Source organism: Cyprinus carpio, chromosome B19, assembly GCF_018340385.1.
Source record: "Cyprinus carpio isolate SPL01 chromosome B19, ASM1834038v1, whole genome shotgun sequence".
NCBI lineage: Eukaryota > Metazoa > Chordata > Actinopteri > Cypriniformes > Cyprinidae > Cyprinus > Cyprinus carpio.
Genome location: NC_056615.1, coordinates 15,446,706 through 15,473,569, shown reverse-complemented (window position 1 = coordinate 15,473,569; position 26,864 = coordinate 15,446,706). Strand labels below are relative to the sequence as shown.

Genomic DNA, 26,864 nt, shown 5'->3' with positions numbered 1-26,864 from the left:
AGACAATGCACTCACGGAACTCATGCTTCATCCAAACAAGAGAAATGTACTGCTCTAAATGTATTATGAGGTGTTTTGTTGCGTCTTAAATAGTAACGCGGCTCTCAGTATTTACATGTTACCTTTTTTTTTTATTGGATAATGATTTTGTCATTAAAACTGCGATAATTTAGCACGTGCTTATTCCAGACTTCTTATAGATTGTTTTCAAATTACAGTAAACTGTCCTAGAACTGATCCCATCGGGTAAGTTCATTGATCTCGGCGTATTCTCATCAGGCATGAGTTGCATGAAGACTAATGATGGCATGTTTAGATGCAGCGGTCAGACTGGATATGTTTCATGCTCCAGCATGACCAGTTAAAGAACTAGTTACAGACAGATGACAAACCATGTACCTCTCTGCAGGTGTGATGGCAGAGGAGCAGGTGAGAGAGCCAGCTGGTCTGGATGGACTGCCACCAATGTACAGCATTCTGAAGGGAGAGGTTAGATTTAAATCCCCATATGCAGAATTATATAAAATCACATAATATGTCATCTTACTGATTTATTCACCCTCTTGTTTACTTAGGTAGTTTCTGTTACAACATATGGTGCTTTTGTTAAGATTCCAGGATACAAAAAACAAGGTAAAGTTGGAGAGTTGTCAAGATGTGTGTTCTTATTGAAATGAAGATGAATACACATATTTTTTATGTTTATATGTGTTTGCATCATCAGGTCTGGTTCATAAGAGTGAGATGTCGTCCTGTCGGGTGGATAACCCGGCTGAAATTGTTGATGTAGGGGAACAAGTGTGGATAAAAGTCATTGGCAGAGAGGTACGTTCAATTTGCATGTACGCAAATACAACAATAACAATGTTGTTTTATATTGTTACCAGCACATTATCGTTGCATACACTAAACATGAAATTTATGCACTGATTAATCATTGGTTTAGTGTTCTTATAATTCAGATACTGGATTTTAATCATGCTTTTTGATTTCCATCCACTATCAGATGAAAGATGATAAAGTAAAACTGTCATTCTCTATGAAATCTGTCAATCAAGGCACTGGGCGGGACCTAGACCCCAACAATGTTGTAGCAGAGTAAGTGGTTTTATAGTACATGAGCAGACCAAACCCTGTACTCATAGGAGGCTGACTAAGGTAATTCATAACCATACCAAAGTGTGCATAAATAAATATTCACACAGACAGGACGAACGTCGCCGGAGACAGTTTAGAGATCATACTGAGCAGAAGATCACGCTGGAGGCTGTGCTCAACACCACATGCAAAAAGTGTGGCTGCAGAGGTACGGTCCTCCAGGTTATGTCAATCTGACCCAGTTCCAGTGTACATTAGACCCTTGTCCCTATCACAGACATTACTCCAGTGCCACATCATCATTCAGAAAGCATTCTAATATGCTGATTTGGTGCTCAAATATTTCTTAATACTATTAATGTTGAAAAAGTTGTGTTGCTTAATACTTTTGTGGAAATTGTGATACATTGACCGTCAGTTGTTCATTGTCTTTACTTGCAGATTGTACTGTTAATCCCGAGCACCTGTTATGACAGTGTTTGTGTCATAAATAATAACCTGTATGTCTGTTTGTATTGAGGTCACTTTGCAAAGGACTGCTTCTCCCAGGCTGGACTGCAGTACAGTTTAGTGCCAGAAGAAGAGGAGGAGCAGCCGCCACAGACCAGTCAGCAAACCCAATCAGAGCCCCAGAAACGTAAAAAGGTACAGACACACCCCTTTGACAGCAAAACTATTGCACCAGATGACACGCTGCTTGTAAGCAGTTGTGTAACCCTGCTCGTTTTACTTGTGCCAACTTCTGCAATAGTTCACTTTTGCGGACGACTTGATCTGCCTGTCATTTGCAAGCTCAAGACGCCTCTTTGCATTTTTCCTGCAGGAAAAGAAGGCAAAGAAAGAAAAGAAGAAAAAGAAAGAGAAGAAAAGAGACAGCTCTTCATCAGATAGCAGCGATGAAGATGCCAAACGGCCACGGCATTCACACACACATTCAGAAAAGAAGAAAAAACACAAGAAACACAAACATAAGTCAAAGTGATTCTTTTGGTTTGCAAAACAGTTGCGATATGCAAGTACAAGCTTGTGCAAGAACGTATTTTTTTTTTTTTTTTTTGCATGTATAACACGATTAAATGTATCTGATCGATTTTGGAATGTATTTTTTTGTTAATATTAAAAGTTTGACCATTAAAAGTGACTGGATTCATGTGTGAAGGTTAAAAGGTTCACTGCACAACCTCTGAATGGCCTTTCACCCAGAAACACACAGAGACCACGCCCAGGCGCTTGATTTAGAACACATGCACGTCACCCGGCAGACACTGGAACATGCTTAAATTAGAAGGACCTCACAGAAATATGAGTGTGTAACACTGTTAACAAGCAAACACATGGCACAGCACTGGAGTACTAGTTTGAAATATTGACACAATAAATTGCACAAGGTCAATTTGGAGTAAATGTCATTTATTGTAGACCAAAGGCATAAGCCATAACACTGACGGAAGAAGCATATCACACAACCAGAATACAAGCTCAAATACAGATCTGGTGGTATGAAGTTGGAATTTTATTCGGTGTATGAGGAACGGTGCAAATGAAACGGATGAACACCGCAGAAAAACCATTGGAAATGTACATAACCATTGATGAGGATGGGTTGTGACTGAGGTTTCCCTTTATTCCGCCTTTATATAGTGTCGTGTGGAGACAACGTCGCCAAGTGTCAATGTCTGTTGATAAAAGAGAGAGGTTGGCCTGTTGATATATATTCATTCAGTCAAACACCCATAAATATTGAATATTGGTCCTTTTAAGTAATTACTAAATGGGCAGCAGAACATGTTTTGCTGTTGCTGACTGTTCTTATAATTCTGTTCCCAGCCAAAGAGGCACTTACTCTAAGTGCACACAATACTAACCAGAGTTAGGCTGTTGTCATTGACTTCTCGGACCAGGGTCGTCTCTTTACCGTCCCATTTCTGAACATGAACCATTTTTCCTCCGTCTAAAGTTACCATGGACTGATGGACAAACAGAAACAACAGGGTAAAGGTAATAAGACAAACAGTTCTTACTTGGAAAACTGTCTCATTTTTTCTCTTGCTACCCGGGAGCAGCGATGAGTGGCGTTTCTATGTCTACAATTAATGATTGACCCGAGGAATGTCACGGGATAGGTCAAGCTCCCATTGGGCCTTCTAAGAAACCCTTGTATCCCACCAACAAAACCCTATTGTGTTAAACATCTTTCACCCAATTCACAATGTGTCAGGCATGAAATTCGGCATGCCTTTAGCAACCTCAAAGCACAGGACTATTGAAAGTGGGACTAATGTGTGCTCTGTGCGCATAATACCTTAACTTTGCGGTCATCTGCAGTGGTCTCGTCAAATTCCTCTCCCAGTTTGAAATTGATTTCTGTGGTTTTGAATGTGCTGACGGTCTTAAGGGTGATGACGTCGCCCTCCATGGAGATGATGGTCGTGGGTTTGGTCATACTGCCAACTTGACGCGTGGCAAAGCCCACGCCTGATAAATAAACATACACACAGTTTAGAAGAGGTATGAAGCCATTTCTACAATTTACATGCTGAGGAATTCACATGGACAACATCAAGAACCAAAGACAATTTGGTGTGTACTGTAAAGAAGTTAAAAATTAAATTAAGCATATTAAATAATTTATCAAATATTTACATTTTACAAATTTTAAACATTTCTGAGGGACTTAAAAAAAAGTTGGTCATATTCTCTATAAACAGGCTGAAAACAAACTTTTACAATAAAATTTCTAAGGTCCTTATTTTTTTTAAGTACAATTAAACATCTAAAGGATTTTATTAAATAGTCTTTAAATATGAAATATATTTTCTTATTTTAAAATTAAAAATCATTCTAAAAGGGACTGCAATTTATTAGAAAAAATGCAAATGAAGAAAGTGATCTGCATCGCTTAAGGGCAGAATAGTAATGATTAAACAAAGACTGTTTACATATATTCAGGGGTTAGTCACGAATGAACATGTCTGCAAATAACCAAACTCTGGAACGGTCAAAATGGTCAAATCAGCACACATACAGTTTTGGGAGAATGCAGCCATTAGTACTGATTTGTTCAGCAAATACTGTGAGGGTATATGTGTGCGAATGCAGGCAGGGCGGACTCTTCTTTGACCACAGATAAAGAGAGAAAAATCAGGGTTCAATGGAGTTATTACTGATTGGTCGAAAGAAAAAACTACCCACTTTGTCTCAACCACACTTGCCTCCCTCCTTTCTCTCTATTGCTATCTCCATACAGTTGCATGCTGACTGATTTTTCCCCTGCATCTTCCGCTCTTAAGCTACAAGTCACTCAACACTACTTTAAAATCACAAATACTACACAACTGGCAAATAAATGGCTGGCAAGCACTTCCGAGACATTTCCATATAATTTGTGTACCAAATTTTTTTATATAAAAAATACAAGAGAACAGCAGTTGCTCTACAGTCACACGTGGTTGTAGCATGAATCTGGGTGTGTGTGTGTGTGTGTGTGTGTGTGTGTGTGAAAGCTTCATCAAGGGAGACGCTCCCTGCACCACATGCACTCCATCTTAAACACACACACATAGCATCACACATGCACCTGCACAAAAAATGCTCCTCAGATCACATTTCCCACTCTGAAGCTATCAGAAACACACACGCAATTTACATAGGCTTACTTGCATCAAAAGGCACACCCTATGTTCAGCAGTAAAGCAATACACACCACATACATCCACAGCATTTACCCCCTCCTTACCCACCGAGGGCTTTCATGTAGTCATCGAAATTCTTGCTCTCCTTTAAGTTCCATGTGCCAACAAAAACGTCTGCCATGTTTAGAGCTGAGTGAGAGAACAGGAGCTAAGAATAAGAGCGAGAAAGGAAGAGTGAGTAAGTGAGGAGGGTAAGACAGAACCACTGAGCTCTTGCAATCTTACTGGCTGATTTATAACTGCTGTTTGTGATGTCATCAGTACAAGCTTGGGGGGTGGATGGGGGAGGAGCAATGCCAGGAGAGAAGAGGAGAGATGACAGACAGCTGCGAGGGGGGTCGGAGAGATGGGGAGCTGGGAATCGTAGGAGAATCAATCGTGAAAGATAGAATAAAGAAAGATGAGGAAGTCAAGGGATGGTGCAAGACATTCGAAAGCATTTTACATTCTCTAGAGTTTCTATATGAGTTTGACTTTAAAAGTGTCTGTTAAATGAATAAATGTAAATGTATTGGTCCAAAATTGGCTCCCAATTTGGACTCTAAGAAAATGGGATGGATTTATATTACAATTATGGCTGATACAGACAAGACAATAAATATATTACTGAGCAAGCACTATAAAATATCCACCATCGACCCATACACAGAAAATAAATGGCTTAGAAACAATTTTCAATCAAAAAAATGCTATTAAATTTCACAATTATAAAGAAATTACAAATAACCTAACACACTGCATTAACTGTGAATACTTTTTTGTAAAATGTACTGTAATAATGTTTTTTATATATAGTTTAACATTAACCTCACTAAAATGACTTTTAAAAAAAATTATTGAAAATATCTAACTTTACTTTTCTGAGCCAGTATTTACATTAACTTTTCATCAAATGGTCTTTAGTTGATTTTTAGTGAAAGTATAAAGTCAGCTCCCCTATCATTTTGATCAACATATTGTTTTGTCACTGAAAAACTTGTACGTGTACTACAGTTGTTTAAATTAAAATCATTTTGTTTGATATTTTGTTCTTTACATTTAGCATTCATTCATTTAGCATATGCTTTTTATCAAAAGTGACATATATATATATATATATATATATCTTATAGATCAGTGCTTACAGCTGAGGCACATTCTAAGCACTGATCTAATGCATTGATTCATTTAAAGTGTGGCTTAGAGAGAGAGCAAGAAAGGGAGAGAGTGAGAGCGCAGTGTGGAGGGGGAAGGAATGATTGATAAGGGGGCCAGGGTCAGGCCATATTCTCTTCTCTCTCTCTGTGTGTCTCTTTCTTTTACAAGCCTCTGAGGACATGACCTTATGTCAGAGGACTCTTTCTTCCCACCCTCTACACTCTTTGATTGGCTGTTCTGCTCAGTTAGAAGCAGTGAAGATCTAGCCGTATCAGCTGCTGTTTGCACAATAATCACCAAAACATTGCACCAGTAACGCTAAACCTCTTCCCCAGTCTGTCCTTTGAGCCGCAAGGCTGAATCTACAAGTGTTTGTGAGTGAGGCAGCACGGTCTGAAACGGCCAATTGTTTCAGCATGTATATGTGAAACAGTTTTTCCCCAAACAACTGTGAAAAGGGTCAATAATAAGATTGCACACAACAAGGTCTGGAGTTAACGCTAAACTCTTGAATTTTTTATAATTTGTAACGTTAGGTTGAAGATTGTTATCAGAGAGCAGCTGTTTTATAGTTCATGAACATTAAACATCTGGTGTAGGTTGTTTTGATCAATAACAGCCTTTAACTAAAACTAAAAGCATTAAAAATCGTTATCGTAATTAAAATAAAGCTGAAATTTAAAGAAAAATATGACAAAAGCACATAACAAAATTACTAAGAGCATACATTTAAATGAAAACGTCAAATATAAAAAAAAAAAAATCATTCAAAATATTAATGAATACTTTAATAGTAGCATATAAATAATACTTAAAAAAACACTGTAAGTGACTATGCAAACGCCGTCACTAACAACCACCTCTACAATCTATAAATCCCAGTTCATTTCCCAAGAGGTCTTTTTGGAGGAAACCTTCCCGGATTTCCCTGTTCGTACTCATCACTCCCCCGTGAGAACTTGATGTCGAACGTTCACACATCCTTTGAAACATGTTTGAGCATGTACAAATACACACAGACTCACACCCTTCACTTTGTCACCCCTCCCAGATATTTATATTTCATTATCTTTATAGATATCTTACTGTACCCTGCTAATCTGCAGATTATTATCAACTGACATTGATCAATTATTGCTGAGTTGTATTATAAATGCAAGATAAATGTTCCATAAATTGCAGTTGTTCAGGTCTGTGTAACAAATATCCTCCAGAATTGTACCCTCCAAAGAAAGAAATCCTAATTCATTTATAATTATAAGAAAGATGGTCATTTTTAGTTAAAAACACTTACAAAAATACTATAAAGTTTTCGTTTGCAGTGTTTGTAGTTGTTAGGCAAATAAAAATTAGACTCAAGTTGCAAATCAAATACAATTTGCACTTCACTGACGGTTATAAGTACTCTTCCTGCTCTCCCAGTTTTTCCCATTGACTTTGGAAGCTTGTGTTATCCATATTAACCAAATGATGTAAAATATAGGCCAGCTCTCTCAAAACGACTGATGATATAACCTTATGTGTTGTATAACGCCACTTCTGGAATGATTTATAATATGCAGGTTTTCACCTTATACACTTGGTATTTGAACACACACTCATACACTGAGTGGACTGTCACTGTCTAACCCAACACAAATGTGTGACTAAACACGGTATGCAGAGTTCATGTGTTTGACATTTGACACAAACAGGTGGTGGAGAGAAACAGGGGAAAAGAGAGAGTGAGGGAGAGAGTGAGGGAAAGAGTGAGCGAGTGAGAGAGCAGAAAGAGGTGAGATGTCAACCTCCTTTTAAAACACACAAAACACAGATCATGAAATCAAGGTGAACAAAGCCACAAATCCAAGCTCTTTTGCTACGAACTATAAATACATACATTTCTTGTTGGCATGTCTGTTAAAATATCGCTTTCCAGAGTCGGGAATTCAGCATGGAGGTCTGCTAACTGTTAATAACTAATTTTCGTAAACAACAAAAAATATGCGTAAACAAAACCTACTATCTAAAGTGATGCAAAAATATAGTAGGCTACTCACGTTTTGTAGTAACGCATACCGCTGTATGATTACCGCTGCAGGCAAACCCGACTTTTGTATTTATGCATAATTACACACATGACGTTCTGCTAGGCTAAATATATAATTGTCCTACGTTCAATATTTAAATACAAATTTAATTTGCTACAAGTAGGCCTAAGTGAATGTCAATAATGATTTTAAGGGTTTTGCAAATATTAGAATCACAACAAAATAAGTAGGCTTCATCATATTGGTAGCATGTTTTGTCCCTGTTAGAGTTGTGACGTTCGCGAACGAACCGATTCTTTTGAACGGCTCATAAACATGAACGATGGGAGCCGAGTCGCGGCTGGAGGGGGAGCCGTTTTCTTTCTGTCGTTCTTTTTTTCCTATGCGTGTTTCACACAGATGCACACAAATGAGCTCCTCCGCGAGACAGAACAGTTATAGGGGGAGGGGCGCACCCAGCGCAGGCCAACCCTTTATAGCGTGATGATATTAGTTATTAGTTGTGCACGCATCCTTCACAATGTTCTTGTGTGGAAGTGTTTGTAGTAAAAGCTGTTTTGCACAGAAATTAATTGCAGCCGGCTTTGTTTTTTGATGTTTATTTGTGAGTAGGTATTGTATGAATAACATAAGTCAACGTAGCTTTACACACACACACACACACACACACACACACACACACACACACACACACACACACACACACACTTTGTACTAAAGGTAAATCCAAAATAGTGATGTCACTGTCTAAGCAGAGGGATTTGTGCAACCCTATGGAATATAGTCCACACATGACAAATGAGGTAATAATCAATATTTCAGAATAATTCAAACTCAGATATTGGTGTGTGATATCTGAGTTTTAATTATTTGACTACAAATCTCACCTCATCATTCCTCCCTGTGATTATTTCCAGGATAAACTGAGATGCCCCCAAGCTGGCTTCTTAAAACTGACTAAATATTTAAAAAGAGCCAAAAGAGCCGTTCTTTTGAACGGCTCTTTGAAAAGAACGGATCGCGAAGATCCGGATCCTCTCAAAGAGCCATAAATCCCATCACTGTGAGTGTGTTACCCTCTAACACACACTGCCCTCTAATGGACATGTGGATTCAACCCAGATACACATCTACAGCTGTCCACACACAGCCAGCCAAGCGCAAACACACACACAAAGAGCGCTGCAGTAACCACGACAATACAGAGACCTGCAAACACAAAGTCTTGAGGAGATTACATTAATTATACCTTTAACCAAAATAAGGAAGCCAGCGAGTAAAGGGAGTACAGTGCAACAGATGTAGCTATAGGAAAGGCAGAGAACGCGTGCAGAAAAAAATTATATCAAGGGATTTGGGAACAGCTGATTGGCTGAATTATTACATTCAGTTAAATCAGTTTCTTTCATTGCATCTGTACTAATTTCACTAGCAAAGGCAATCACTAAAATATTCACAAACAGATGATCAACATCATATTCACATCACGTAACATCACTTTAACGGTGGCAGAAATGTCAAAGAATAAATAAATATTGACTACATGTTATGCAATAGGCTAATATTAATAATAAAAGTTTAAATTTTAGAAGACAAAAAAGGCCTAAATAATCCTTGCTAATGGAGATGGTTTTTGCTAGGCTGTATTTTGTGAAGGCCCTCACTACAGCGAAACCCCCTCACTAATATAAACCTCTCTCTCTCTGTGTGTGTGTGTGTGTGTTTCAGTTCTCTGTGGGTTACCGGGGAGACGCTCCTGCAGCAGGATGCGGAGTATCCGGTAACGCGCTCGTAGCTTTTCCAAAAGATGCGGCTTCGCGATATCCCCGTGTTACCTCATGTCTGATAGACGCTGATTGAATATTGACTGGGTGCGCACTGTCCGGTACAAAGCTTTACATTTAGCGCTGTTTTTTAAACTTTCACGAATCCTCACAGAAACTGACAGGTTTTTTTAGAGGTGCGCGTTGATTTCATCATGGCTACAGACATTTTAACAATTTTGTGAACCCGCCGGTCATCTCTGGGACAGTATGTATAGTGAATCAGACTCATGGGTTTATTGATGCACAAATACTTCAGATACTACGAGCAGTGGAACAAAATGACACCGGTGTGGAACCAGCGACCGGGGCGAGAGCCACCGAGACCTAGATGGGGACTGACAGGTGAGTTTGAATGATTAATAAATAAATACATTCAATGAAATGGGGCAGTGACTGTAAAAGTTTAACTAGGCCAATTAACTAGTCTTCATGTGAAAAATATCTAGACTTTTTCTCGTAACGATTAGCCTATTTTATTTTGCCATTAAATTGATCCTAACAATGAATAAACTATAAATAATAATAATATTTAATAATTTGAATATGTCATTAATACATTTATTTTTTCACAGAATAAAAGACATTTTCACAAATAAAAATTAAATTCAAAATGTCTTCTTTCAGTAGGGCTTTGTGCAAAGTAACAAGAACATAAATTAGGTTTACTAATTAATATACACAGTTAATTAGTTATTTAAAATGGCTTTACTTTGGTAACAGTCCTTTCAAAAAACTTTCTATCTATTGACGTAAAAGTGAAACAGCATCTTTGACTGCTTTGGGTGTTTAATTTCCTAAAGGCTCCTGACCTGCATTCTTCCACTTTAAGACGTATGTTTAGCAAGTACATAAAAGCTAGAAAGAAAGAAAGAAAGAAAAACAAGCTGCGTCCAGAGTAAAGTGATCCGGCACGATCAGATTTGATCCTTTTCCGTTACCCCTGGAGCATGAGGTGCAATTTGAGAATCTGCATGTCTCGGCATTGCTCCTCAATACACACCTGCTCTTAATTATTAATGTTGCACACTTCCTCTTTAATTCGCCTGCATAAGCTTTTCTCCCCCTCCAAAATCTGATATTCCAATTTTGTGTGCTGCACTTTTGATGAACATAGCATATATCTTTGGACACATTTCTCTACTAACAAAAAAATAACAGTGTACTAAAAATTCAGACTGCAACCTCTCATTTTACATGTTTATGTGTTCCAGATCAAAAGATTAAACTGCCAAAATGCCCAAATGCTGCCCCTCGGCAACCCCTTCCATCTTACCTGCACAGGTCCAGACCCCGAAGGCCTCCCACAGACTTTGGGCCTTCAGAAAGCCCTGTGTATCGCTGGGAGGAAGCAGGAGTTCCCCGGGCGAGCGGCTACCACGCCAGACACACAGAATCAAGCCCAGTGCGCCCACGAATCGTGACCGTGGTGCGGCCGTGTGGACAGGAGAGCATGCGGAAGATCTCACTGCTGTTAAACCGCCGCGCTGTGCAGACATTCGAGCAGCTGATGGCAGATGTGTCCGAGGCGCTTGGCTTCCCCTGCTGGAACAACGCTCGAATACGACGACTCTTTAACCCTGCTGGGCGAGAAATCCAGAGCCTAGCTGACTTCTTCCGCTTCGACCATGCCTTCTTGGCCTTTGGGAACAGCCGACCATCTCTTGATGAGGTACATGCAGCACTAGATGAGTTATATCCAGAAAACCCCAGCCATTGTGAACACCTGCTGAGAGTATGGGAGCGTATCCTGAGACCCAAGGCCACAAAGGCGGATAGTGGTTTCCATGATGATGATGCCGGAGCCGAGATGTCCTTACCTACGGTACATGATCAACAGGTAAACAAACCAGCTGTCAACAACTTGCAGCCTGTTGGAAGGCAAAAAGAAAAGGTGAAGAGAGAAAGGCAGAGAGAACTGTGGAGGAGGAGAGGCGAGCTGCAGAAAGAAGATGAGAAGGAGATAAAGAAAGAGGAAGGAAAGAGAGAAGCTGTTTACTGCCAGAGCTATCGAGGATGTGGCCCACCTATACCTCCAATCAGAAGTAGTCGATGTTCTCAACCAGACAGGCCAAATAACCACAGTAATAAAAGTACTTCATCTCAGAACAACATGGAAAAAACACAACAAAGATCACTGAAAGCAGACAAGCATGTTGCCAATACAAAATCAAGCCCAGCTGTTCCTCAAAACAGGGATAAAAATCTTAATTTGGAGACAATAACGGAGCAGGACATTATTAAGCAGGAAACAGTTGAGCAGAAAGACTTACAGAGTCACATACTGGCTGATGGGGCTGAAGTGTCGCTGGAGGACATTGAGCGCTGCTATGACATGGGCCGTGTGGTAGGAGACGGGAACTTTGCAGTGGTCAGGGAGTGCCGTGTGAGAGGCCTGGCTGAAACGTTTGCTATGAAGATTGTGGACAACGCAAAGCTGCAGGGACGAGGTCACATGATTCAGAATGAGATCACTCTGCTGCGTAGTCTGGAACATCCTCGGCTCATCCAGCTGTTTCGTTCTCATCACACGGACACCCATGTTTACCTGCTGATGGAGCTGGTGACCGGTGGAGACCTGTTTGATGCTATCACTCAGAACGGCAGGTTTACTGAGCCAAGTGCTGCATGCATGATCAGAGACATCAGTCAGGCTCTGGAATACATCCACAGCAAGAGCATCGCACACCGAGACATCAAACCTGAAAACCTGCTGGTAAGAGTTACTCAAGATCAGTGTCATTTTAGTATTATTTAAATTAGGGCTGTCAAATGATTAATCACGATTAATCACATCCAAAATAAAAGTTTTGTTTACATAATATATGTATGTGTACAGGGTATATTTATTATGTATATATAAATACACACCACATAAATTATATATTTAGAAAATATTTACATGTATATACATTTATATATTTATATTCTTATATTTTATATTATATATAAATATATTTAATATATAAACATAACATATTCTTCTTAAATATATACATGCATATGTGTGTGCATTTATATATACATAATAAATATACACAGTATACACACATATATTATGTAAACAAAACTTTTATTTTGGATGTGATTAATCGTGATTAATCATTTGACAGCCCTAATTTAAATATATTTAATATTTTGAATTAGCTTATATATATATATATATATTCTGTTTTTGTTTTAACTTTAGGAAGTTTGTTATGTGTTTTTGTCATTTGTAATAGTTTTTTATAAATTTCTAAAAAAAAAAAATTGGTGTAGGATTTTCATTCAGACATTGCTATGAATTTAAAAATATACTTATACATTGAATAAAACATGAAACATGGAAACAGATAGACTGAAATATTCCAATAAGCTTTCATTTATTTTTAATTTTGAAAAAAAAAAAATGCAGTTATTTTAGTAGCGTTTTTTTGTAATTTTAGTACTTCAACTTAACATTAACTACTTCAACTTAAAATTAACTTTCAGTTAATTAAGGCAACATCATTTTAGTTTTTAAGTTTACATTTTTCATCTGTTATTTATATTTTATTTCATTTAAACTTTATTTCAGTTACTGAAAATTATTTTTAATAGTTTTAGTTTTAACACTGCTTAACACTAACAACGCATGAATACAATACAAAAAAGTGAAACATTATTTCATAGACTACCTTTTTTATTAATTATAATAAAAACAAATTATATTATATTAATTATTATATTAATACTAAATACGAAAAAAATTTACATAAACTAGTTAAAAATACGAGAATTGGATTACATAAGGCTACAAAAGGAATAAGTGAATCAATCATTAATAACGTAGCCAACATAGTATGGGAATCGTGAATGTGTTCATTTTCATAAAACATCTGAACAAATCAATGAAATGAAACTGATCAGCAAACTGTTTAAGATGAACCTATTTATTATACAGCACCACTCGATGAAAAACGTAGCTCATTGCCTCAAAAAACCTGCAGTACTTTGCAACCAGCTACTTTGTTATTCATTATTTTGAAAATTGGACATGTATTTAAAAAGAGTATAAGATAATATATAATATTCAGCTCATATCATATCTCATTTTTGTTTCTGATTTTTAGGTACAGCGTGATGGCAGTGGATGCTTGAATCTGAAGTTGGCTGATTTTGGATTAGCCATGGTGGTAACGGAGCCAGTGTTCACAGTCTGTGGCACACCTACATATGTTGCTCCAGAGATACTTGCTGAGACAGGTAAAGTACATTTAGATGAGCTGGGACTGGCTGGACACAAAAAACCTGAGCTACAGCTCTGTCCTAAATCTCAAACGTTTAAAACTATTAGTTAAATGATCTGACACTAACATTTGACATGATATTGCAAATGTTTAGCTATGCATATGTATATGTCTATGTATGAACAGGTTACGGTGTTGGAGTAGACGTTTGGGCGATGGGTGTCATACTGTTTGTCCTGCTGAGTGGGTTTCCTCCATTCCGCAGTCCAGATCGTAATCAAGAGGAACTATTCCGTCTCATCCAGAAAGGAGAAGTCCACTTTCTGTCCCCTTACTGGGATAATGCATCTGAGGGTGAGATACTGAACTCCAGCATTTGACCCCCGTACAAATAAAGTGATTTAAGTGTTAGATCAATCAAAACAATTAAAGGCGATCATCATTTACTCAATCCCATATTGTTTTTAAACTTGTATGACATACTTTCTTTCAAAAAGCCCCATTACAATTTGCACAAAGTCATTACAGTTTGTGTGCTTTATTCAAAGGTGGAGTAAATGAGAGAATTTTCATTTTTGGCTGTTTGGGACTATTCTGTTTAACCCTTCGTATATTCTGTCATTTAGATGCTGTAATCTAGAAATATGATAAGTGCTGATGTCTGTGTTTTCCAGGGGCTAAAGCTCTTGTCAGGGCTTTGCTGGAGGTCAACCCGAAAAGGCGTTTGACAGCTAGTCAAACCCTGCAGCACGACTGGCTTCAGCACGCAACAGCACAAAAAGACCATAAGGGGGAGATAAAAGCCACTGACTCCACAGCTGAGAGGCGCAACCAGCAGAAACTGAGCAGAAGGTGGAAAGTGGTGAAAATAAGAGCGATCCTAGCATACCAGAAATGTTGGCAGAGAAATGTCATGCAGCACAAATTTACGAGAACATACTAAATAATAATAATTATGAACCAGATATTAACGTGCATGACAGAGACCAGCAAATTCAAGAGATTCATAAAATGACAAGCAATCAACAAAATGCATCCCATGCAGAAAACCCCACCACCACCCCCATGAACAAGCAATATACCACAGATCACCACAAACCTGAGAAACCAGCACAGCAAGAAGACACCGGCACAAAACAAGAGTGACCTGCTGAGAAACCAGTTAGTTAATGGACAGTGAAGACTGAAGAAGCCAGCACAACAAGTGACTAGAAGAAAACAATGATATATGAAAAGACTAAAAGAGTCAGAACTAAACAAGCCATGTGAAACATAAAGTGGGACAGTACATCTGAGAAAAAAATATAACAAACATAAACAAAATACTCCATAGTAAACAACATCTAGCGTCTTCTCATACTCTCAAACCTATACTCTCTTAGCACTGATTCTGACCAGACCCTGATGAAAGCTGCACTGATCTGCACATTTCTGCACTCATTATGGAGTAAATCTGCTGAATTAGTGTAAATATGGTTAAATGTATTCAGAGGCGCTTATAGTGCACTCTTCTTGGCAGCTTAAGTTATAATTTTTGAATATTAGAATTCTGTATAAATTGTGTGTGCTTACAGGTCACTAATGAAATGATCTGGGACATTAACGTAACTTATTAAGAGACATTATTTACTGACTAGAGGCAGAAGTACAATTTATGTTGTATTGTTGTTTTTGTATGTAAAAGCCTCTGATTATTCTGTATTTTCATCTTAATCTGTGTTATTTTAAACGAAAGACATTTCAGTATGGAAGGACTAGTTTTGTTTTTTAATATGTATCAAAAATGTATCGGTCAAGCTTGGCCTCTGCCAATGTTTGTGGGAATGTTAGTTGGGTAAACTAGCTAGTAGTAAGCTAAAAGTATTTAGTATTATTTGCCTTCCCATGTCTCATGTCATGTATTTATATTGCATAAATACTTTTTTTAGGTTAAAGTTGTTTTGCAGTTCAGAGGTCTTTTTGAAACATTATGAGTACTGTGTAAATGTTAAATGTTTTAGACTGTAGGCTAAGACAATTAAAGTTTATTAGCTGTTTGGTTACCCGTTTCTATAATTTGGTGAGTAAAATAATATTTTTATGATAAAAATGTTAATTTTCTTACTTCTGTTCACCTTTTAACACTTACAGTTTTTGAGATATTAAGTTGTTCAGAGTAATTATTAATGAATAAAGCCTTTGTCCTTGTCAGGTGACTTCAGTCTTTCAACCTTTATGGTGGCATGTCTCAAAACAACCACAACGTTGTAAAATGAGCTATTTTAGGTGTACTACAGTTGTAATGTGCAAATAACAAATTATTTATCTCAGCTTCATTACTAATACCTTATGTATTACATTGCTGTATGCATATTATAAGTCATATTTTTTAGTATCCAGTCCAGTAATCAGGAAGACACATACAAACACACTCCCATCCCCCCAGTGAAGCACACAGCTCATTCCGACTGGGCAATCAAGACTGACAGCTGTCTTAACCAAACTTGTCCATCATAGAATTCGACACCTAATTGGCTCGCTATAGTTTTGGGTCAAAATAAAACGAATAAATAAATTAAAATAAATTAAAAGACCACACTTGAAATTTTTCAATCCTACATACCAAATCAGATAATTTATTCAGGTCTTGCATTTACTATTCTGTCAAGTACGATAATTCTGAATGATGATGCCCCACGATGACGTTGCCATTTTGTCGCATATGAGGAGTGTTAGGGGATGTTGACCAAGGTATGAAAAGGTTTTGTCATCTAAAATCTTACTTTAAGATATAATCACCACGACAATAACAAGACAAACTAGCACAGTAAAATTGCAAATAACTGTACTAACAAAACCAAGCATCCCACTATCAAAAATAACAGAAGTTTTTGGTCACCTTTCTCTTAAAAAAGCTTCAGCCATGACCCGCAGGAGGCCGGTGCGCATGCGCAAAGCATAGCTCTTTAAATATCCCCCGTCATCTGATGAAGCACAACATTTGTTGCAGCCAATCAGAGCGCGCGAAAGAGAAGGGCAGAGCGGCCATCGTTGCTAGTGGCGAAGCATTCACTGACAGATCAATAACGGTCGACGGTATTCGCCTAATCTTCACTCCGCTCCGAGTAAACCGAGCTCGGATAGGCGGAATCAGAGAGGGACGGGCGGACACGGGGAGAGGAGGAGACAGACAGGAAAAAAACAAAGATGGCAGTGTAGATTAAGGGAAGGACTATCGAAGAGACTCTGTAGCAAACTGATAACTTTTAGGCTTTCCGGCGAATCCGGATCGCGTCGGAGTGGCTCGGTTGCGATCGGAAGGTGGACCGGAGGAGAAGAGCCCGGCTGGGTCTCGGAGAGTCGCTGTGCGCGTGCTGTCACGGCGGATAACGGCACTATACAACAGCCTGTTGTTTTGTTGAGGCTTAGCTGTTTTTTCTCCCTCTTCACAAGCTGAGAGCTGAAGCTTACCTGAGAGCTATCCAAAAAAACACAGGCATCCATGCACGCCAAACCGCAGTAAAACACAGATGAATTTCTGCTCACTGTCCCATAACTTAGTGTCATATTACCCAAAATTTACCTATTTGAACTGACGCTTGATGGTTTGCAGCTGAGTGCATTGTTGGCTGTCCAGACCCCCATCATTACAGGCCAAGTAGCTTGAAAAATCCTGGAAATCTCACCCTGACAATCAGCGGATCCTGTGCTCGGTCAGCCCAAATATCCCCCGTGACTCAGTCGGATGTCTTCGATGGAAGAGCGGATGGAATTAGGCGTCGCGGCCGCCCCGGGCTCCTCATCCTCGGGTCTGGGTGTCGGTCCTGTGGGGGGCGCCCTGGACGCTGGCCCGGGGAGCGCCGGACTGGCGGGTATCCAGGAGGAGTCCGGTGTGCGGAGAGACGGTTCGGGTTCCGAGGCCGACCCGGACGCGCCGCCCAAGAAGCGCGTGAGGCAGCAGGAAGGAGAAGCGGGGAAGCTCGAGGAGCGCCTGTACTCGGTGCTGTGCTGCACGGTGTGTCTGGACCTGCCTAAAGCCTCGGTGTACCAGGTAAACAACGCCATTATGAAGCTTACAGCGCAGAGAAATCCTTATGCATGATCTATATATCATAAACACAATGCAGATATAAAAGTTCATAATAACACAGCGTCCTCTTGGAATGCAAGATATATACAGTCCGTTATTATAGAGATGAGACAAAGGGGATTATAATTGTGAATATTTTTGTCATTGTGATTGTTTGTCTATTGTTTGTCTATTTCTAAACATTACAGGTGATTACACACTGTCTGTGACTCATAATGTGTGATTATATGTCTAATAAAATGCTTATGCACACATTTGCCATTTCAGGTACGTTTACATTTTTTTTAAAGAGCTGGTATGAAGGTATTTTTTTGTAGGCTTCAGATGTTACACTCAGATGTAATACTGACCTGAGCAGCTGTTTTTTGCCTTCAAAGGCAAATGTGACAATTAGGGTGGTCACATGACCCGTGTAACCCTATCACTGCTGGCTTCTCCTGATCACCCCTCCCCCAAATATGCACCCCATATAATCCCTCTGAATCCACAGGCTAAACCAGCAGTAAAAGAACTTCATCTCATTCTTTAACACACTTTGTTGTAGTGTTTGCATACCCTTGTTAACATTTTGTGTCCATTTATTAATCTAATGTGTTTGGATAATTGAATAAATCCACAATAAAGTGGTCTTTTGTTTGAGCATGTGTCAATGTGATGATTGCGGCACTGACAGGCCTATACTGAAACTAGAGAGGAAATTTTAGATACACAAATGAAACACAAGTGCATGAGATACACCGACATCCTCTCACACTGACCCCTGAAAGTAGCATGTGATTCAGGGAGGTTGTGTCACACTGCATCAGCGCTATGAAGCTCATGCCATGTAATCCGTTTATTACTGAATCAGGATTTGAATCCCATCAAATGAGGCGAACACGTGCACACCCTGAAGCAAAACAAACAAGCCACGAAGAACTCAAATCAGCTGCTCACTGAATTAATCAAACACAGACTTGACATTGCAGTTTACCTCCTGGGTTATACATTTACATTTAGTCATTTAGCAGACGCTTTTATCCAAAGCCATTTACAAATGAGGACAATGGAAGCCATCAGAATCAACAAAAGAGCAATGATATGCAAGTGCTATGACGAAAAATAAATAAATAAAATAATAAGATAAAATTGGAATAGAGCAAGCTAGTGTTAGAGGTTTTTTTGCTTTTGTTAATTTTTATAATAAAAAGAAAACAGAATACAAAAAGATTAGAGAAGCTAGCGTTTTTTTTTTTAAGAAAACAAGCTGTTAGTAAATAGAGTGCAAGTCTGTTATAGATCAGCTGGTGAATTAGTAACCGCTACTAACAGTTATTCAAAGGAAACTTTGAATTAATCATGAAACTAGAATAGTCAGTTGAATTGTAGTTAACTAAAACTAAATATATTAAAATAATTTCTGTTAATTGAAGCTAAAATATATTTTTTATATAAAAAACGAAATGAAATGAAATTGAGAGTATTTGTTTTGGCGACTAAAATAAAATAAGTTAAAGTATTAAAGTTACTAAAACTAAAATAAAGCTAAATAGAAATATTTTTAAAAACAAAAACTAATGAAAATGACTAAAACTAGCCAAGTAAAATAAAATCTCATTTAAAATAAAAGCTGTTTTTTAATTGAGTTGTGGCATAAAATGGAGGAAGTATTGTATTCATTAACAAATTATGTTTTTGTTACATGTATTTTACATCGTCCTTGTTACATGTTGCATAACAGTAAATTAAGCATAATTACATGCAACTAACCCTAAACCAAATCCTAATCCTATAGTTAGTTCAAGCTGTTAATTGATATTACTTAGTATTTATTTAAGTATTTTGATATTAGTATTTAAATGTGTAATTACACTGTAACAAGGACACCTTTAAATAAAGTATAAACTGAAATTGCGATGTTAGACACAAGTGAGATAAAAGCAACTGACGACTGTAAGAGTACATTTTTATACAAGGAATGAAAGGTTTTGAAATTGATTTCGTAATAACTCTCTTACCATAAAGAGGTCATTTTTTATTATTCATAATTATTATTCTTTTTCTCATTAAGATCCACTTAAGCAAAAGTGCTAAGCATTTTCTCTGTGCTGAAATGCTCTGCACATACTGTTAATTTTGGACTGAAATGAATTGGGTTCTTGCAAAAAAAAAAAAAAACGAAAAAAACCTTCAGCGACTTGTTGATAATCTTTGGGATCTTTACGGAAGTGTATTCAGAGCAGAAGGGACCACACACTGGGGGAACAGCCCAAGGTTTGACAAGCATTTTTTACATTATTTTTTACTTTATTTTGATTATACTTAGTTGTGTTTAGGAATAATAATTACCTTATTACCTCACAGTGACTTGGCACCCAGTAGGCTTCACTGATGTGTAAATGTGGACGTCTATGTGTTGATGCATTTCATTAGTGACATCACTAAGTTTTCATACTATGTAATGCTTCTAAGTAAAACATCTTTCCTTGTGATATGATCTCTTTAAAGATGAACATGCTGTCATAGCCACATTACATTCAAGCGGTTGTACAGATGTTGCAAAATTGAGGTTCCTTATTTCTCCTTAAATCATTCAGGAAACTACTACTTTGTGTCTTTTTGGGGAAAATTAGGAAATTCCATCATAACAAGAACAGTACATTTATTAAAAACACGCTCCTTGAGAAGAACATATACATTGTGTTTAGCGTAAAAACGCTTTGTGAAAATGTTTCAGCTCTGTGAAGATGTGTGCTCTCATTTCACAGTGTACAAATGGGCACCTGATGTGCGCAGGCTGCTTCATCCACCTGCTTGCTGATGCGCGTCTAAAAGAGGAGCAGGCCACGTGTCCCAACTGCCGCTGTGAGATCAGTAAGAGTCTGTGTTGCAGGAACCTGGCGGTGGAGAAAGCCGTGAGTGAACTGCCCTCTGAGTGCAGCTACTGCCTCAAACAGTTCCCTCGATCCAGCCTCGAGCGCCATCAAACAGAGGAGTGCCAGGACAGGTACTGTTGCACCAGTTCACAAAACAGACCCCCGAATCAGACAGATTATGTACAACATATGTAAAGCCATAGGGGTGTATTCACTAAATAGCTGTGCCACTCTGTTTGTAATTCATTCATTTTTAGCACAACACGCCACCTTTAAGTGTAAATTCGTATTGCTATGGATTGTGCTATATTCCAAAATACTTTTTATCCTAAAAGCCAGTGCTAATTAAAGTTTGCATAAAATGGAAATTGCAACCATTTTTTCCTCACTTTTATAACGTTCATCCAAATGAGGCAGCTTCTTAAATGAGAAAGAAATATGGGGACTTGCATTTCTCCAATCGGGAATTGATTAGACTGTTGCCGTTTGCTAATTTTTGCGATCGTTTCTTGTGAGTGACAGGTTGCTGGAGGGGAAGGATTGAAACTCATCTGGCCAGTGGACAACCGTTTTTGTCCAGCCCTTGTGCTGGTGTTTGTCATGGGAGAGGAGATGTCTTTGCAAGGCGACGGGAATGTTAATGTTTTTGATTAAAGATTATGAAGATGCATGGCTCTTTTAGAGAAAAAAAAAAAAAAAGATAAATCTTTTATAATAAATACTACAAAATTGTCCATTTTGATTTCATGGTGACAATGTTGTGCTATTACAACTTGCAAAAAGCAGTCAACATTTTGTTTAAAAGTGAAGTTTGTGTCTGTTTTAGTGAAATGTAATGAAAATAAATGTAAAACTGACCTTTTGATGCAACCAGGAACAAATCCAGACATGATTACAAGCACACATTTAGCATTGTAAAAATATTTTTTAGAAGATGCTTTTAAGCTCAAATTTTTCGAGTGATTTGATATTACTAAGATGGCCATGGATTTATTGAGACTTTGGTGCAAATATGTAATTGCAATCAGTGGTGGCAACTCTTTTAAATTGTTTAGTGAATTCCCCTATTCCTCATCTAGTCATAAAGACATAAATACACTAAACAAAATTATAAACGCAACACTTTTGTTTTTGCCCCTATTTTTCATGAGCTGAACTCAAAGATCTAAGACTTTTTCTATGTACACAAAAGGCCTATTTCTCTCAAATATTGTTCACAAATCTGTCACAGGTGTGGCATATCAAGATGCTGATTAGACAGCATGATTATTGCACAGGTGTGCCTTAGCCTGGCCACAATAAAGTCCAAAAACCAGTCAGTATCTGGTATGACCACCATTTGCCTCACACAGTGCATCACATCTCCTTCACATAGAGTTGATCAGGTTGTTGATTGTGGACTGTTGGTCCTCTCCTCTTTAATGACTGTGCGAAGTTGCTGGATATTGGCAGGAACTGGAACATGCTGTCATATACGCCCATCCAGAGCATCCCAAACATGCTCAATGGGTGACATGTCTGGTGAGTATGCTGGCCATTGGTTATGGAAACCGATTGTTGCAGCAGCTGTCCGGGTGGCTGGTCTCAGACGATCTTGGAGGTGAAGATGCTGGATGTGGAGGTCCTGGGCTGGTGTGGTTACACGTGGCCTGCGGTCGTGAGGCCATTTGAATGTACTGCCAAATTCTCTGAAACGCCTTTGGAGACGGCTTATGGTAGAAAAATGAACATTCAATTCACGGGCAACAGCTCTGGTGGACATTCCTGCAGTCAGCATGCGAATTACACACTCTCTCAAAACTTGCGACATCTGTGGCATTGTGCTGTGTGATAAAACTGCACATTTTAGAGTGGCCTTTTATTGTGGCCAGCCTAAGGCACACCTGTGCAATATTCATGCTGTCTAATCAGCATCTTGATATGCCACACCTGTGAGGTGGATGGATTATCTCGGCAAAGGAGACGTGCTCACTAACACAGATTTAGACAGATTTGTGAACAATATTTGTGAATAATAATAAAGTACAGCATTTTCTTTACTCAAAAAGAAAAAGAAAAAAAAAATCTGGTAAGCCGATGGTGTTGTCGCCTCGCATCAGCAGCATCTGGAAAAAAAGCTGTGCTCGAAGCCTCAAACACACCACACAGACTTCACCAGACTGCAAACTAACACGTGCTTTTTGCGTCTGCTTGAGAGGAATTAGCTGTCCGTATCAGCAGCTTTTAATACTATATATTTGTCCTTCAAAAGGAGAAATTGAAACAAAGATATACGAGATAAATGCAGATATATGAAGTGTAAACTAATATATATATATATATATATATAAAATAACGACACTGATATAATTATTGTTCTTGGTGTGGATAGGCCTTTATAGTCACATTTAGCAGATTAGAGCTGGGTGTTAATATATTTTTACATTTTGCAATGATGTAAACGATCAATTATTAGAGATATGGTAATATAGTACATATCACTTTATGTGAGTGTACTATATGGATGCGTGTAGTTGGAAAAGTTTATGAGTGATAATATAGCTTTCACAAATGATTTACTTGATTCAATGCTTATTCATTTTATACTTTATCTTTAGAGTTGATGGTTGGACAATTCTTTAATTATTTCTATTGGAAATAGAGTGACGCAGTGCAAGTACAAGCGGATTGGCTGCCCGTGGCAGGGGCCGTTCCATGAGCTCAGCGCTCATGAGGCAGAGTGTTCCCACCCATCCAAAACCGGCATGGAGCTGATGGGCATCCTGGATGAGATGGACCAGAGCCATCGCAGAGAGCTACAGCTCTACAACAGCATCTTCAGCCTGCTGTGCTTTGAGAAGATCGGTTTTACAGGTACATAAAAACCTTAAAGGAAATATTTCACCCAAAAATAAAAATTTGCTGAAAATGCACCCAACTTCAGGCCATCCGAGGTGTAGATGAGGTTATTTCTTCATTACATCAGATTTGGAGAAATTCAGCATTACACTATTTGCTTACCAGTGGATCCTCTGTAGTGAATGGGTGCCATCAGAATGACAGTTCAAACAGCTGATAAAAACATGACTGCAGTCTATCAGTTAATATATTGTGATGTGAAAAGCTGCGTGTTTGTAAATATATTCATCATCAAGATGATTTTTCATTTCAAAACTAAAATACTCCATCACAATCCATGATATTGCTTTCTACAGTTAAAAAGGTTGTCTCATCTGAATCAGAGATTCAGAAATATGCATAGATCAAGCACCATTTATAAGCCAATGTCTTGATGGATTTATTACAAACATTTTATTTCACAATACGTTAATTGATTATTATGATGTTTTTATCAGTTGTTTGGAATCTCATACTGACGGCACCCATTCACTGCAGAGGATCCTTTGGTGTAATGCTGAATTTCTCCATATCTGTTCTGATAAAGAAACTCATTTACATCTTGGATAGCATGAGGGGGAGTACATTTTCAGCAAATTAAAAAATTTTGGGAGAACTATTCTTGTTTAGTTTTAGAACTTGAATATTATTCAGCCACAAGAAAACTGCTTGATTTAAAGAGCAGTAATCTGGGCTGAAGTAAGCTAACAAGCTGTAATCTTATTCGTCTTTATTCCAGAGGTGCAGTTCCGGCCGTACCGCACTGATGACTTCATCACGCGACTGTACTATGAGACGCCGCGCTTCACAGTGCTAAACCAGACCTGGGTGCTGAAGGCACGGGTCAATGACTCGGAGCGCAACCCCAACCTGTCCTGCAAACGCACGCTGTCCTTCCAGCTCATCCTGAAGAGCAAAGTGAACTCTGCACTGGAGTGCTCCTTCCTGCTCCTGAAGGGCCCGTACGATGATGTGAAAATCAAACCTGTCATCCAGCACCACGTCTTCTCCAACGACGCCAACGAAACCGAGTACGCCCTGCTGCCCATCAGCGACAGCGTGGAGTGCAACAAGCTGCTGGCTGCCAAAAACATCAACCTCCGCCTCTTCATTTTTCAGATCCAGAAATAGAGGCACGAGACGACGGGAATGGAAGAAACGGATCAGAAGACAGTAGGAGGAAGAGGGGATGGTGTGAACAATGAAGAAGCAAAGAGGGGAGACAAGCACCACTGAACCACAGATACCTCTACGAGAGCAAAAGAAGGATGAATACGACCCATCAGTACTGCAGTAGATTGTTTGTTTGTGTGTGAGTGTGTGTTGTTGCTGGTTAGCTTTCAGACCCTCTACAGCCAAAAAAAAAAGTCAACAGTCTCATCCAGCACCCTGCTGATGTCTCATTGACAGAGCGGGACGGGCCTGAATGAACAACACCAAGAGTCTGGGACTGTATTTGTGTGTTTTTTGGGCCTGTTTGTATGGATGTCAAGTCAGTAAAGACCAACAAGATGAGTGATATAAGGAACCAGGCTGAGCGAGTGCTAGAGATAGAGACCGGTGTAGTGCAACCAATCATTCAGGCAGCGTTCAACTCTGCGTTTGTGTGTTTTCACTCAGTTTTCAGACCTTCCTCTCAAGGCTTTCCCACAGACGCTGCGGCGCAGTGGCCGCAACTGCTTTAAGTGTATTTTTGTATGTGAAGGTGGCCATTTTCATTGAAGTGCAGTACAGTTAAGCTGAACAAAATGGCTGCTGAACCCACAACCCGAAGAATGCGTTTTGCATGTTTTTAGTTTTTCAGTGTGCTCTCTGGAATGCACAGTTTTAGTTGTGTAGCATAAAAGCCTTGTAATCTAACTTAAGTTTGACCTTATTAACATGTTTATTTAAGAACCTGTGAATCTTGCCTTTCCCCCCACCTATGAATTGTTTTCCTCATTATCTTTTCCTGTTTAACCCCCCTGGTTTGTGAACACAGGTACATTTCTCACTTCATGATGTCATTGGGTTATAGATATTTATATTTATTGCTTTTATTTAACCTGTATTAATAAATGAGGTAACGAGATTTCTCACTCACTGCGAGACTGGAAAGATTTGATTTTGAGCCATTGTTACAGACCCCTTCCCTTCTTCCACCCTCATCCACACACACACACACACACAGACAAATGACCTTCTTTCATACCTTCATTAAAAATGCACACACACACACACACACGCAAAGCTGGGGGTTACAAAAGAGCCAATGGGGTGATCGGATCTCAGTTCGGATGAACGTGGCTGTGACTTAGTTTTGACATACTTGAATTCATGAACGACAGAACTACAAACAGTTGAGCTGATCTGGCAGAGACTGTCACTTCTGATTAGAGGAGTTTAGTTTAAACTGTTTCTGCATTTAAAAGCTTTTAATTCTCACTCTGGCTGTATATGTGCCTTTCTATTAAAGCTCATTTAAACTTGTCACTGCTTTCTTTCTTGACTACTTGTGGATAAACACTTATTTTACACTCTGATAAATGCATGTTTAAAACCGTAATCTACTATAGGTCAACATATCTTGTAATGTGGGTAACAAACCACGTGCTTTTTATTTAAAGGGACAATTTACCCCCCAAAAATAAAGTTATGTCCACGTTTACTTACCCTCCTGTTGTTCCACACCTTTCTAGAGTTTTTCATCTGTGGGACACAACAGGGAAATTTTGGCTGTCCGAATGAATCAAACTGAATCGCGAACAATTTCAGTTCTAGTTCAGTTTTGAATAGTTGATAGAAAACACATCTGCCGAAATATGAGTGATGATCATCGGAAGGTATCTTCATTGTCAGTAATTTCACTGCTGCTGCTGCCTAGCGACTTCTCTATGATCCTTAATTCACGTGATAAATAGCGACGTCCGATTTAAGGATGAATCGTTCTGATTCGGATCTTTTTAATAAAAAAATTCATTTTGTCTGAATGATTCACAATTAATTTTAAATGAATGCTTTGTTATTGTAGCGCTCTCTTAGAAGCAACAGAGCGCGTTATAGTGAATTCTTGTCAAATCTATATCTAAATCG

The 26,864-nt window shown here is 38.6% G+C and overlaps 4 protein-coding genes and 1 long non-coding RNA gene across 5 annotated transcripts; 3 read left to right on the top strand and 2 right to left on the bottom strand.

Annotated features, from left to right (window-relative positions):
* The first annotated feature begins 48 nt into the window (after nucleotides 1-48).
* Nucleotides 49-2,491, top strand: LOC109110968 (nucleolar protein of 40 kDa-like). Its single transcript, XM_042744720.1, has 8 exons — nucleotides 49-246; nucleotides 410-489; nucleotides 576-633; nucleotides 725-825; nucleotides 1,007-1,098; nucleotides 1,206-1,306; nucleotides 1,619-1,743; nucleotides 1,922-2,491. The coding sequence occupies exons 2-8, from the start codon at nucleotides 415-417 to the stop codon at nucleotides 2,078-2,080; spliced, it is 711 nt and encodes a 236-aa protein (XP_042600654.1). The 5' UTR covers nucleotides 49-246; nucleotides 410-414; the 3' UTR covers nucleotides 2,081-2,491.
* On the bottom strand, nucleotides 2,492-5,025 carry fabp3 (fatty acid binding protein 3, muscle and heart). The gene is made up of 4 exons (XM_019123914.2): nucleotides 4,839-5,025; nucleotides 3,401-3,573; nucleotides 2,964-3,065; nucleotides 2,492-2,774 (listed from the first exon to the last, which is right to left on the bottom strand). Exons 1-4 carry the CDS (start codon nucleotides 4,909-4,911, stop codon nucleotides 2,721-2,723), a joined length of 402 nt encoding a protein of 133 aa, XP_018979459.1. The 5' UTR covers nucleotides 4,912-5,025; the 3' UTR covers nucleotides 2,492-2,720.
* A 4,983-nt stretch (nucleotides 5,026-10,008) lies between these two features.
* Nucleotides 10,009-14,934, top strand: LOC109070824 (serine/threonine-protein kinase DCLK3-like). The gene is made up of 5 exons (XM_042745751.1): nucleotides 10,009-10,125; nucleotides 10,995-12,496; nucleotides 13,875-14,007; nucleotides 14,178-14,345; nucleotides 14,666-14,934. The coding sequence occupies exons 1-5, from the start codon at nucleotides 10,011-10,013 to the stop codon at nucleotides 14,932-14,934; spliced, it is 2,187 nt and encodes a 728-aa protein (XP_042601685.1). The 5' UTR covers nucleotides 10,009-10,010.
* LOC122140786 lies at nucleotides 11,468-16,978 on the bottom strand. Its single transcript, XR_006157363.1, has 4 exons — nucleotides 16,870-16,978; nucleotides 14,220-15,138; nucleotides 12,054-12,493; nucleotides 11,468-11,600 (listed from the first exon to the last, which is right to left on the bottom strand). It is a non-coding gene; the product is annotated as an uncharacterized LOC122140786 (long non-coding RNA).
* Nucleotides 16,979-17,171: 193 nt separating this feature from the next.
* On the top strand, nucleotides 17,172-26,261 carry LOC109070829 (cysteine and histidine-rich protein 1). The gene is made up of 4 exons (XM_042745754.1): nucleotides 17,172-18,021; nucleotides 20,808-21,046; nucleotides 23,557-23,768; nucleotides 24,532-26,261. The coding sequence occupies exons 1-4, from the start codon at nucleotides 17,716-17,718 to the stop codon at nucleotides 24,921-24,923; spliced, it is 1,149 nt and encodes a 382-aa protein (XP_042601688.1). The 5' UTR covers nucleotides 17,172-17,715; the 3' UTR covers nucleotides 24,924-26,261.
* Nucleotides 26,262-26,864: the final 603 nt, after the last annotated feature.

What these genes read in the sequence shown, in the direction of transcription:
- LOC109110968 (XM_042744720.1), top strand. Translation starts at nt 415, where the DNA reads ATGGCAGAGGAGCAGGTGAGAGAGCCAGCTGGTCTGGATGGACTGCCA. An exon ending in CCCAACAATGTTGTAGCAGA is followed by an intron (nt 1,099 to 1,205) that starts GTAAGTGGTTTT and finishes ATATTCACACAG; the next exon opens with ACAGGACGAACGTCGCCGGA. An exon ending in AGCCCCAGAAACGTAAAAAG is followed by an intron (nt 1,744 to 1,921) that starts GTACAGACACAC and finishes TTTTTCCTGCAG; the next exon opens with GAAAAGAAGGCAAAGAAAGA.
- fabp3 (XM_019123914.2), bottom strand. Translation starts at nt 4,911, where the DNA reads ATGGCAGACGTTTTTGTTGGCACATGGAACTTAAAGGAGAGCAAGAAT. An exon ending in TGACTACATGAAAGCCCTCG is followed by an intron (nt 3,574 to 4,838) that starts GTGGGTAAGGAG and finishes TTTATTTATCAG; the next exon opens with GCGTGGGCTTTGCCACGCGT. An exon ending in ATGACAACAGCCTAACTCTG is followed by an intron (nt 2,775 to 2,963) that starts GTTAGTATTGTG and finishes TTTTATCAACAG; the next exon opens with ACATTGACACTTGGCGACGT.
- LOC109070824 (XM_042745751.1), top strand. Translation starts at nt 10,011, where the DNA reads ATGGGTTTATTGATGCACAAATACTTCAGATACTACGAGCAGTGGAAC. An exon ending in TCAAACCTGAAAACCTGCTG is followed by an intron (nt 12,497 to 13,874) that starts GTAAGAGTTACT and finishes TCTGATTTTTAG; the next exon opens with GTACAGCGTGATGGCAGTGG. An exon ending in AGAGATACTTGCTGAGACAG is followed by an intron (nt 14,008 to 14,177) that starts GTAAAGTACATT and finishes ATGTATGAACAG; the next exon opens with GTTACGGTGTTGGAGTAGAC.
- LOC109070829 (XM_042745754.1), top strand. Translation starts at nt 17,716, where the DNA reads ATGTCTTCGATGGAAGAGCGGATGGAATTAGGCGTCGCGGCCGCCCCG. An exon ending in CTAAAGCCTCGGTGTACCAG is followed by an intron (nt 18,022 to 20,807) that starts GTAAACAACGCC and finishes CTCATTTCACAG; the next exon opens with TGTACAAATGGGCACCTGAT. An exon ending in TGAGAAGATCGGTTTTACAG is followed by an intron (nt 23,769 to 24,531) that starts GTACATAAAAAC and finishes TCTTTATTCCAG; the next exon opens with AGGTGCAGTTCCGGCCGTAC.